This window comes from Ricinus communis, chromosome 3 (assembly GCF_019578655.1).
Source record: "Ricinus communis isolate WT05 ecotype wild-type chromosome 3, ASM1957865v1, whole genome shotgun sequence".
Taxonomy (NCBI): domain Eukaryota; kingdom Viridiplantae; phylum Streptophyta; class Magnoliopsida; order Malpighiales; family Euphorbiaceae; genus Ricinus; species Ricinus communis.
The window spans coordinates 23,231,197-23,244,590 of NC_063258.1; the positions used below are offsets into that span (position 1 = coordinate 23,231,197).

At 28.9% G+C, this 13,394-nt stretch overlaps 1 protein-coding gene across 2 annotated transcripts; it reads right to left on the reverse strand.

Annotated features, from left to right (window-relative positions):
* Positions 1-862: 862 nt before the first annotated feature.
* Positions 863-6,856, reverse strand: LOC8280397 (AFG1-like ATPase). Of its 2 annotated transcripts, XM_048372111.1 has the most exons (15): positions 6,580-6,856; positions 5,986-6,269; positions 5,803-5,882; positions 5,350-5,450; positions 5,085-5,207; positions 4,867-4,936; positions 4,546-4,632; positions 4,387-4,452; positions 4,173-4,265; positions 3,995-4,051; positions 3,752-3,880; positions 3,578-3,668; positions 2,936-3,024; positions 1,758-1,951; positions 863-1,247 (listed from the first exon to the last, which is right to left on the reverse strand). In XM_048372111.1, the coding sequence occupies exons 2-15, from the start codon at positions 6,215-6,217 to the stop codon at positions 1,142-1,144; spliced, it is 1,518 nt and encodes a 505-aa protein (XP_048228068.1). In that variant the 5' UTR covers positions 6,218-6,269; positions 6,580-6,856; the 3' UTR covers positions 863-1,141. The 2 variants fall into 2 exon arrangements, with proteins under 2 accessions (XP_048228068.1, XP_048228069.1); XM_048372112.1 differs by lacking the exon at positions 6,580-6,856 and having other exon boundaries at positions 5,787-5,882; positions 5,986-6,179.
* Positions 6,857-13,394: the final 6,538 nt, after the last annotated feature.

Sequence of the window (13,394 nt, forward strand, 5' to 3'; positions counted from 1 at the left end):
TTGTTTTATCATATAAAATTTATCATCATATTGAAAGGTAATAAAGAGTATGTAACTTATTATAGGATGGCAGACTATTTATAATTCGTTCTAAATTAAATGAGAATCCTGTTTTTATAGGGAAATAGGTTAGTTTTTTAGGATTACATGATGGGTTTTCGGAAGTTGAATTTTAAGAAAACAAATTGATTTATTAAATTAAATATTATTTTAAATTAAAAATGTATACAAGTGTAATATTCCAATTATTCTCTTTAATTACAGTAGAGATGGTGAACCAATTTGCGGAAAGTGTTGATTAGAGTTAGGCAAATGAGAGTAAGGGTTTCATAAGAATTTAATTTGGTTAAGTTTGTCATAATTACTTAAATTTCATAATTACATATGTTTTATTGTGAGATTCTTCTGTGTGAGAATCTGTTGTATTATTATGTTGTTTACTTTAATTAGGTCAATCTGATTTGAAGCATAAACCAATGGATTCCTTTAAAAGAGAAGTAAAGTTTTAAGTGGACTGCCTGTAATATAAGAATTTTGACCTCTTTTAAACAATGGAGTATCTATGCTTTTTAATTAAATAAAGTGAATATTCTCAAAACAATAATAATAAATTGAGTTTAACCCATTCTTTTTGTTCTTATTTCATGCACTTAATTAATTATATTACTGAGAATACATGGCTAAATGAATGAGATTATCTTTATTCTGAGTTTAACCCATTCTTTCTGCTTGGCTAAATACATGGCTAATTAATTATGTTCACTGCCTGGCACCTTCTCTTTCACTGTTGGCCTGTAGCACAGCCTCTGAAGTTTTGGTCTTTATATACCCCAAGTGATGTAATTGTTGTATAAGGGTAAAGTTTTGTTCTCTAAAAATTTTCTGAATTTTCAATTCAGTAGTATTATTATTGAGCAAAAGGAGCACACCCCTGATGGCAATATCATTTTTGTTACAATCAACCCTCTAGAAATATATTTTACAGACAATAAATTACATTTTATTCAACTAACGACTGACTAAACTTGTAACCCAAAAAGACAGCCATCATGTTAGAGAACTTCAAAGAGTATAACCTATTTGAATTTACCACCAGCAGTGGTTTATTTCATTTAGATAATAATATCGGATCCCTGCCGTCTCATACTTGTGCAGCACTGGCATTGACAGCTTCCCCTAAATGCTGCTTCTCGGCTAGCGCGGTGGCATGCTGCTCTAAGTATTCTCTGCTGTTCATTTCTGTTAATCTGTATCGAGTGGTACATTTCACACCACTATTGTTAGCATAGGAACAGGCATCTGCTCTCATAGAACAGAAAATGGAAAACTATAAAGCTGCTAAGAAATGACTCTCTTGCAAAGGAAGATACGAGGATAAGGGAGGGTTTTAAGAAAGAAAGAAAATTCTCAACAAACAGAAAAAAGAGGGGAAAAAAGATAGCTGAAAACATCAAAAAAAAAAATTGTAAAGTCATTCAAAGTCAAAAACATGTTATTTTCGAGAAAATCTAAACAAGAAAGGATGACCTAACTCGCATTATTTTTTATCACAGGAAAAGCATTTCCTGCTTCCCAACCCCAAAAACAAGTAAATAAATTGAACTAAGATGCATTTTAACTAACGGAACCTATTCTACGAAAAAAGAACTGCTGCCTCTTGTCACAGATAAATAAGCAGGCATAATTCAACCATGACAAAACCAGTAGAGAAAAGGAAAGGAGTTTAAACCATGAACACTCGGATATAAAGTGCATACCTGCTCACGGTGCGGTCCTTTGCAAATCCCAGTTCGTTGTCTACACATAGATCAGCTTCATCATTTCTCCTTGATCTTGTGGCCGTTCTAGGTGCCCTTTGCTGGGCATCAGAAACTGTAATTACCTTTGCGAAAAGTTCTAGGGGACTCCCTTCAGCTGTGCACAGTAGTCTGGCCCGGTTTTCATACATCACCTGTAAAAATAACATCAAAACTCTTTAGGGGTTATAAAAGACACAAGAATAGAGAAAGGCATTTGTACATATATTATGAGAAGCACAAAGTATATAATAAGAGTTATAAGTTAATGGCACGTTATGCTTTCAAGTGCTAGATAGTATACAGTTCTCTATGGCGTTTCAGGAAAATTCGATTCCATTGTCCCTGTGTGGCAATGGCATGCAGAAAATCGTCAGGATACCGATGGTGAAGATCTATGTCATTCCTAATTTCTTATGAGAGATCATTACACAGCAACCAACAAATTAAACACACAGAAAATAAAATACTCTTCTACATATGTTATATACAAATTTAATGTTAAAATCCAAATAGACCATTATCGATATGCTGTTACAAACCTTAATCTCTTTTAATTTGTTATGCATGGAATAGTCGGACCATGCGATCATATTCAAAAAAGAAAAGTAAAGAAAAATGCAATCATAAAATCCTCTGAACCAACTCATAGTGAAATGATTTTTTTATCTTAACAATAAAGAAGAAGGTACAGAGAAGCAGTGCTCCAGTTTGTGATTGAAAAAAGACTGTTTACCAGAGAAGACGGACAATCACATGAAATTTGTATTCAGTTTAACGATGTGATGCCAAAACCTAAAGTAATTTTAAATTTAAAACTGAAACAAACTACAAATTGAGGCATACTCTGCATAAAGTCATAAAAGACCATGACATATCAACTTTATGATCACTAAAGAGACAGTATAGTTGCCTGGCACCTAAAGAAAAGAAGATTATTAATTGAATCCAGTGGCAATAAGGAGCCACTTTGTGTACTAAATGTCAAAGATCACAGTGATATTCAACGAGAACAAACCAAACAGTAGCTTAAGGAGGATGACCACACAAATAAAAAATAGTTTGGTTCAAAATATGAAACCTGCTCTTAAAACTTTTAGATTCAAGGCAGTCAACAAATTAGGAAAGGATGGACGTACATCAACTAAAGTCACAAAGCGATATGCTGCTGTCCTATTGTGCTGTCCAAAGATCGGGATACCTTCCAATGCGAGGGTATGAAAGTTCTCTGTACCATAAAAGAATAAAGAAGATTCCTGTAAGGATTATTTCTAAAAAAGCAGCACAACAAACTTGGTAAATGTACCATAGGAAACCTTTAGATATGTGCCACACACTAATTATAAGGGTTCCAAGAAAAAAAAATTCTACAAAGGGGAAACAGATTAATGTGCATCCGAAAATAACAAAGAGTTTTGCTACACAACATGACAAGTCTAAATGAAATACTTCATGATTGAATTGGATGAGAAAGAAAATGGATTTTGACCTAAGACTTGAGTAATTGAAACTAAACAAAGTTCTTATATGAACCGTTTTTGTCTTCTCATCATGTAATTATTTCATATGTCATGGAGTTCTCCAAAAAGAAAGAATGTTTTTTCCAAAAAGAAAGAATGTTTTTTATTTTTTTCAGAAACGTATTTTAGCCGTATATCCAAATCATTTCTAGTCACTCAATCGATCCAATTTGACATAGGCATGCTCCATTTAACTATTGCCTGCAAAAATGAATAATTTGCATGCCAAAATCGATTCAGCTGGGTATGAATAATACTCACTGAACAATCCAAAATAGTCTGCGGCTCCAAGAGGTTTGTCACAAAGTTCCTCGAAGTCAAAATATGCACATCCATTAGCACCCAGTGGAACCTGACCAGATTTAAAAATAACCATTTAAAATGAAATTAGACTGTGCCTTGTGTGCTTTTACCAGAATGCAAACCAGCACACACCTGTAATGTCCTTCCCATTACTACTTCCACCTCTTGGGGGCCAGCTGTTTGCTCCACAATTAATTCTTGAAACTTTTCCTTAAGAAGGTCTGACAAATTCTCACCAATAAAGTAGAAACCTTGTTGAGCCTGCAAGCAAATTGTATTAATTGAAGTCAAGGAAATTGTATAAATGTGAGAGATTAATAGCTGAAAATGCAGAAATGAACTTTTAAATAATTGACAAAGATTAACAGAACTTACTGAAGTCATTTTTCGATAGTCTACTGATGAACCAATTTCATGAACCACACATCTCTCCTGCAAAGATAAAACCAATCCTGTTATTAACTTCTTTGCCTATTTTATGAGAAAAGCATACCAACTCTTATAAAAACTAATCCTGTTTAACAACCAAATAAGCCTGTACCTATGTACATACCTTCAGCGTTGCAATAAAGGGCAGAAAAAGATCCCTCTGCAATCCACCTTCATACAAATTATCTGGAGCCCGATTTGAGGTGGCAACAAGAATCTACACTTGCCTCCATTATGCATAAGCACATGAGTTCTTAGTACAAGATTAATTTTCTTCTGAGGACAATATATATGCAATCATATTGTAAAGATTTACACAGAATTCAAAATAGACTTACAACACCATTGCTGAAAAGATGTCTAAATAGACGGTTCAGTATCAATGCATCAGCAACATCAGTCACCTATGAAAGGCCATTGAGAGTATATAAGCATATTGCCACAAAAGTATATACCAACATATTCAATCAATAACCATAAGGACCCTGTTGTTTTACCATAAATTCATCTAGACATAATAATATTGACTCATCAGATATTTCTCCAGCAACAACTTCAAGTGGATCTGCCACACCCTTATGCTTCTGCAAGAATTTAATATTTAAATAAACTCTCTTTTGCTATATGCAAATAGCCAAGTTCCAATTAGAAAAGCACTGTTGACAGGGTAATATGAAAAGCCTGTCAATACTAATACTGATAATTTAGTGAACAAACTGCAATGGAAAATATTTAACGCTGCCAAAATAAAAGTTAACTCAGAAACCCTTACTTCCAACAATAACTTTGAAAATTACAAAAGCAATCTAGATTCTTACTTGCAAGCGGCTATGTACATTCAACATAAAGTCATGAAAATGGATCCTTTTTTTCCTCCAATTGTAGGGCCTGAGGAAAGAAAATTCAGTAGATAGAACCAGCATCGCATGATATTTCAAGCTAAAACTTTTGTCTACTAATTTTGTCTCTCAATAATGCCAGAGTAATGTAATAAAGAAACCAAATTATAACAAATTAAAACCGCACAAGAGCTTACAATTGATCAAAGAATAAATCCATCAACATAGTCTTCCCAGTACCCACTCCGCCATAAAGATATAATCCTTTAACTGGTGCAAATGAAGACTGTGGCATGAAACGTGACCACAACCATCTACTCCTGAAGCAGAACAAAAATGGTGGCTGATAAAGCATAACAGGCAAAATAGCATGTGAAAATGAAGAGATCATTCAACATTTAAATGACAGACAATAAAATATCATAAAGTAAATAAGAGAATGATCTTCCATATAATAACTACCTTCCAGACTTGTCAGAAGCAGAATACCGATCCAACTTGCAAGCATCAGCTGACTCAACAATCTCATCATAAAGTCTTTGAAGCTCTCTTAAGGTGCCTACCTGCAAACATCAAGCTTAGCATACCTTCAGCAACTAAATTGCCTGAAACTTAAGTATAGAAAACCTCTTAAATAAGACAAAAGTTTCCAAATATTTATAATCAAAATAATAGGCAACTTCCCATTTAAGCCACAAGAAAATATACTCTTAGTGCATATAACGTCAAGTTGAATACAAACATATAAAGGCTTGTCACGTTATTTAGCAACATCAAAGATTGTAAAGCCACTGTATTTCACTACTCTGTAATTTCTCAATCCCCTCCACCCATATAAGGAAAAGGAAAAACAGTATCTTCCAATTTAAGCATACACAAAACTGCCAAAACCACTTTACATCTAAAGCACAAAACCTGGCAGCTATCACCATCTACAAGTTCACCAGCAGCAATTCTTCTTTCATACTCTACAAGCGGCCCTCCTCTGCTTGCATCTGCAAATAAAACCAATAAAAGAAGCCTAATTAGAAATACTTTAAAAGTTCTTAACTTTCCTTTGCAATCTGAAAATCCAAAAAAAAAAAAAGTGAGTGCAACCTCCATTAGAAAGCTTAGCGGCGTCTGTAGATAGAGTTCTTGAAATGACAAGTTTGGGGTAAAGAAATCTATCAGTATCAGCACAATATGTAAATCTTGAAACACGAGTGCTATAGTTGGTATGTATAGAATGGTTTTCTCGTCTTTTCACCACCAAACTAAAAGAGTAACTGTAATCTTGGTCTTGAAAAGCTGATAGAAGTTGGCGTGCGCATCGAACACTTCTTCTCATTCTTAAAGTCAAAAGCTTACCACTTTCTCAGGCTATGAACAATAACAGAGTCCTTCAAATTCACCAAAAAAAAAAATTCAAAACGAAGACATCAATACTTTATTCAATCCAAAGGTCAATATCCAAAATTCTAAACAAACTCCTTCACTAAAAGGATCAGAATTTTTCAAATATTAACAGTGAAAAAAACATCACTTAATAAAGAAAAAGAGTATAAAACTTTAAATTCAAATTAATGAAACCATTAATTACGCCAAAATTACATAAATCCAATCCTACTTACAAAAAGAAATTATAAAACAAGGTAATTACATGCAAAAGAAAAAAAAAGAGAGGTGAAGTGATGGAAGAGGTTTGGGTACCTGAGGAGTTGAGAGAGGTTTGTGAAAGAAAAACCGTCTCTTCTCTTCTCTTTGTTTTACAGAGGACGATGATGATTATGAGAATTGTAGTAAAATTAATTAACTTTTTAGAAAAAGAAAAAGAAAATATTATTATTTTTATTGAAGCGAGGTTGCTGCTGGTGTTGTTCTTTTGAGGAGATGGAAGTTGTTATGGGGCGGAGAGAAAAGGAAGAGATTCTGGTCTGAAGCTCCAATTTATTTTGAGGTTTGATGTTCCTTCCTCCCACGTAAGATGAGATGCTGTCTGTCTCCTGTTTGAACTTATTTCAATAATAATAATTTTAGCTCGTGTAATTTGCTCTAATATATGATTTAGTAATTTTTTTATTATATTAATTTTTTATTTAATTTTAATAAAATTAATTACTAGTTACTATATAATAAAAACAAAAATAAATACTATATTTTAATTATAATTTTTTATATTAATAACTACTAGTAATTTAATAATATTTTATAAATATAAATAATTATAGAATATTTAAATTGTTTGAATTAAATTATATTAAAATTAAAAAATATTAAATTTATTATTTTAATTAGACACTAAAAATAATTTATATTAAAAATAAAAATTTATTTAAATTTAATAATAAAATTAAATTTAAAATAATTTAATATTTAATTATAACTTTAAAAATTTATAATTTTAAATTATCAGCTTTAGATCTTTTACTAATATAAAATTTAATATAATAAAAAAATATATAAACTGACTTATATAATAAATTAAATTAAATAAATAAATAATATATAACCCTAATAATAATGATGAATAAGAATAACCCCCCTAGCAGCTGCTTTACTTTTTTACTAATCACCACATTAGGCTGGACTCTCGGAGTCTGCGCTGCGGTTACAAAAAATAATATATAATATATTATTAAACTAACTTAACTTAATAGTGAAAAAACCACAAATTATTATTTGATGTCAGGCATGTGGGACTCGCTGCCAAAAAAGTAATTTCACTTTTTTATATACTACTTCTTCTTCTTCTTTATCATCTAATATTTGTTGATCATTTAAATTTATAAATAAACTATCCATTCCGTCCTGATTTTACAGTTTATTTTTATTTTATATTTAATTATTAATTTTATTTTATATTTTATATTATTTATTTATAATTATTTAAAATTAATATAATTATAAATATATTATATATCATTTTCTCGTTGACATGATTTTATAAAATTCTGTAAATAAAATCTCATGAAAAAATTTAACTTTTTTCTATATATGTATATTATAGATTATAGATTGTATGTCACGTGCAGCATTGCTGCAAACTATTATTATAGAAATTATGATATAAAATATTTAATAAATTAATATATAGTATAATATTTATTAAATATATTTAACTATTTTATGAGTATTTTTATCATACAATAAAATTCATGTGTTATTATACATTTTATAAATTTTATAAATAATTAGACTTTAAATAATTTATATAAAATATACAATATTCAATTTTTTTATTTTTAAACACTTATTTCAATATTAAAATTTATATATTTTATATTATTTAATTATTACTTATCAAATATAACTATTTTAATTTAATAATCTTTTTTACTTATCTTTTAAAAATAGTTTAATTATATTATTGTAAAAATTATTTAATAAAAATATTATAGTAAAATGTCTATGTTGTTGTATTCTAATCCTAATAGTTTTTAAAATTTTACAATATAATATTGTTAATAGTAATATTATATAAACACATTTTATAATTGTTTAAAATTAATATATTTGTAAATATATCATATATTATTTTCTCATTAAAAATATTATACGTAAATTACCATTATAAAATTATTATTTTCTCATAGATATTATATATAAATTATCATTATAAAAATCGTAATATAAACACATATAGCTTGCTATATTATATATTAGTTGTATAAATTATTTGTTAAGTTTTTATATATTATGACTTAAAAATGTTAAATGTCATTTAATAATTATTCACAGTTCTTTTTGAGTTATTTGCAATGTTTATAAATTTTATTATTTATTTATTTACTTATTATTATATTAGTCTTTTATTTATTATCATTTTGCATTCATTAAATATTTATTATTTATTTTATTATTATATATATTATTAATATCTAAAGAAAATTAATTTTATTTTAAATGTTACTAAGAATAAAAATATAAAATTTTCAATGTTAGGAAATAAAAATATTTATAAAAATTTAATAAGAAACATAAAAATTTATTTACACTCTCAATAACTAAATTTTTATTAAAAAATAATGTAATATCAATAAAAATAAAAATAAAATAAGAAAAATCAATCTGAATAAATAGAAATGGTTGAAGGAGTTCTAAAAAATAATAATCTTTTTTCCTATTTTGAGTCCACGAGTGGGTCCGCAAGATGCATGGGGCACATTTGGCCGTTTCGTGATTTGGTCCACAACAAACAGTATTTAAGAGTTTTGTTGCGCCTGTGACAACCTCTATTTGCTGAAATTAATTTGTTATATATATATATATATATATATATATTTAAAAAATTAATTTTGTGATTAAATTTTTAAAATTATTTTAGAAAAAGAATAAATTGATTTTTTAAAAACGGCATGACAAATGTTGCAATCTGATGAGACAATCCAATAGTGTTGCTTTGCTTTCCCACAAAGAGCAAGTGGTCCACATGGACCACATAATCACTGCCTCAAATTTGGGACCATTGCATGTAAATAGTGGATAAATGGATATAGATTTATTGTATGATCGCATCCAGGATAATTAGTCTAATACTGAAAAATTCTCATACAATGGGTTTTTAATATTAGAATAAAAAATCAAAAAAATATAAGTTTTAAATATTATAGAATATCAAGTATAATATAAAAGAAATCCTGAGAGTAAATAGTCCTTTTTGTAAACTATTCCGGATGAAGCAAACCTAAAAGAACTATAAACACATGAGGAGGGCCAAGCAGGCAAAGGTAATCCATTAGGATTCCTTTTACATTTTGTTAACCTATCTGTGTTATCACCACAAACAATTGCTGAAGAGTTGAAGTGAAGTTTGAAATATGAGATGAGTCAATCTTAAGAGATTGAACAAAGGTGTACAAGGTTGAAAAATTCATGGGTTATCACCTTGGTGGCTGGGGCAAGCCTCCTGCTGATGGATAATAATACGGGTACTCATTGTATATGGGGACCAATCCTTATGGGTACCCTCTTTCTAGAGTTCATAAACAAGAACAACCCAATTATGAGCATGGGTGGTCCTTAGGTTAGGCAGTTGAGGCATTGGCCTAGTACCCCATGAAATAAAATTGGCTCATAATTTTGAAAGTGTTTATTATAGATCTATCTTGTTGTACTTTAATTGTACTGTTTTTAATGGATTTATATATATTTTAATATTAACAACCTACGATAGTATATGTTTAAATATTAACTAGTCAAAATATAACTTTATGAGAAACTTTTAGATAGACTTAGTCTATCATATCATCTATAGATAAAATTAATTATATAGTGACATGTAACATTATTCATTAGTTGTTGCATTTATATTGAAAGATTTTTTTTATATCATGGATGGATAATAGTAATAAATAAACTAGTCAAGGTAAATGTAACACTTAAAAAATTGATACCACATGTCAAAACTTAATTCAATTTGTCTATAAATGACATAGTAGACGGAGTACATGAAATTTCTTTTCAATTTTAATATTAAAAAGATAATATGCATTGAATCATTATACTTTTATTTTTATTTTTATTGAGAATCTAGTGGTCCTTAATTAAAGTAAAAATAAAAATATAAGAGTTCAATAAAATAAATAACAATTTCATAAAATATGTATAAAAAGTTTTTAATAAAACTAAAAATAAAAATACAAAAAAAGTTAATAAAATATAAAAAAAAAACTTTAATAGCTCAATAGAATAAAATTTAAAAAAAAAATAAGATTTACCTATTAATAATAAAGCCACAGCAGCCAACTCAAATTTACAAACCGTAAATCTTTATATTTCCACTATGTAATTCTATTATTTTAATAAAGTTGGACATTTCAATAAATTTAAATTGAACTGAGTAGATGCCATTATTGTGAGTGAGTGGGTGCTGATGATGCTAAAATGTCTAATATGAGCCAAAACAAGAATTCTTTTTAATCATCCAACAAACTGCCAAATACAAACAATTTTTTTGAACAATTCCAAATACAAGCAATTACAGAATTACTTAATATAATAACAATAAATGCTTATTCTATTGCGTAGCAAGTAACCCCGTTTCACTTCCTCAAAAGCAAATAACACGCTGGATTTAGAATAATGTTAAAATCCAATCTCACCAAGTTCTAAAAAAAAAAAAAAAAGAAATTATCCGTACATATATCAATTTCTGAAATTTAAATTATTTTTAATATATATTTTTTTAATATATAAAATTTTATTTTGATAAATAGAGATATTTATTTTTTATATATAAAATTCGAGTTTGTGTATAATTTTATAAATTTTTTCTATTAATTTATTGATTAATAAGTTATATTTCTAATTAATTTTAAACAATAGTATATTAATAATAAATTAATTTTTTAATTAAATAATGATTAATTTTTTAAATTAGCTAATAATTATTTTAAAAACTAAAGAAGAATACTCCGAAGCCCGAGCAACCAGATAAAAACTGAAGAAGAAATAAGGAGTCGGTACTATATTAGAATTTTTACAGAGTTGTTTAAAGGTAATAAAGAGACAGACAGAGTTCGGGTACAGCTGGGCTATAGATACATTCATATCGAGAATGACCGACTTAATAAAAGGATCTAAAGAAAACCTCAAACCGGTCTTAAAGTGCTATTCATATACAACTATATGACCGGCATCAGGAACGCTATTTCCTAAAGAGTCTTTTAGGACCTTTTTTTAAGTAAAAAAGGTAAGAATTTTGTACCGACTTTGGATATACTCAAGTTGGGTCAAATCTATTTTCGAAGGATACAAATGGTGATCATTTTCACCATCCTCTGAAGAAGATTCAGGGCCTTTTACCTCTTCTTGAGAGGTAGGTCAGTGGTCAGGCACATCCTCAGAGCGAGTCGATACAAACTCGTCTTAGATTCTGGGTAAAGAGAAGAAAGGAGGGATGGATCCATGACGATGAAAATGCACAAAAGCCTAAATCTAAAGAAAAAAAGAAGAAAAACCAAAAGAGGTTAAAGAAACTTACGGGTGACAATTGAGACTTGTGAGGGAGAAAACTTGTTCAAAGGCACGATGAAGGAGAAAACGGATAAGAAATAGAAAGGAACTCAAAAGTGGCAAAAAGTGTTTCATAAAGAAAAATGCCAAACTTATAGTGATTTTTAGTGACAAAGATACTCCTTAGGATTAGGAAGGAATATTCCATAAACCAGGAACATAACCGTCCTTGGTTTAAAAGCAAAAAAATAAATGGTTATCATTAAAAGTGCGATAAACGACGCGTCCCGAGAATAATGTCAGATGTCACAAATGTTTGAAGTTCAAACGCTATAGCCGAGCTTACCTCCTGATTTAACAAACACGCCAGTTTAATGCTTTAAAAGTGCCAAAACTCGCCACTATGTAGGAATTATCGAGCTCTGGAGAATAAGAAATACTGAGCATAAATACTCTCAGACAAAGAGGGATGATTAATGATAACCGGATATCATAATCCAGCTTGTCCTACCCTAGAAAGGAGAGGTTGACCAAAGCTTGATATCTATTATGATTGGGACTCTAAGAGAACATGTCTTGAGAGGACTCTAGTCATAGAGTCTGATCTGACCTAGAATTCTAAAGAGAAGCAAGAGTATAAATCCTAATATGATTAGAACGACCTATAAATATAAAGTTCTCTCTTAAATAGACTAGAAGATCTTCAAACATCTATAAAAGGAATGGGGATATCACATCGCTAGGTACATACAATCTTACATATTTATACACTTTAGCCACCCTTACACAAATTATTAACTTTATTATCAGAGTGAGTGGCCGGACAACTCCGTCTGGCACTTTCTAACCTTTCCTTGCAGGTACTCTGTAGATTAAAGTTAGTCTTTAAAGACCCTTGTTAATAGCTTGTCTCAGCCGGCCGAGTTATCAAATATGAATAGATTTATTCATATATAACAATGATGAGTTAATAAGAATGGTCGATCTTGGTGATATGTAATTTTATCTAGTTAGAGAAACTTATTGATTTGGATCCTTTTCTTGTCATTTAGATCTATATTACATGTTTCTCCAACAAAGGTTAATAAGATCCTAGTCCATTTCATTAATGAGTCTTGTATCAAATTTGCGAGGTTAGACCTCTTTTGAATATTTCGATTGAATGATAATGAACACTATCAACAGATTAATATCCTTCAACAAATGCAAATGATAAATTTTTAAAATAATATTTAATTATGATTTAAATAATGATATAGTAACACGATTAAATATTAATGCATATGAGATAGTTGATTAATATAATAAAATATTTTCTCCATTTAAAAATAAATACGAATTAAAGTATAAGTTTTCTTAATTAGTATTACTCTTTCTATTTCATATTACCTACCGTTTTTTAATAGTTAACTTAGATTAAATTTTTTTTATAGGCTTTTATAGGAAGGAAATAGTTAAATACTTTTATATATATATATATATTGTAAAATTTATTACACATATTCCAATACAAGAATAAAAGAAAAAAAATATTAATATTGCACTGGACATATTAAAAGTGACAGATAATT

Bases quoted from the DNA above. Each gene is read 5' to 3' on its own strand.
- LOC8280397 (XM_048372111.1), bottom strand. From the start codon at position 6,217: ATGAGAAGAAGTGTTCGATGCGCACGCCAACTTCTATCAGCTTTTCAA. The intron at 4,937-5,084 runs GTAAGCTCTTGT...TTCTTTCCTCAG, and splicing joins GATTTATTCTTTGATCAATT to GCCCTACAATTGGAGGAAAA. The intron at 4,453-4,545 runs GTAAAACAACAG...GGCCTTTCATAG, and splicing joins TATGTCTAGATGAATTTATG to GTGACTGATGTTGCTGATGC.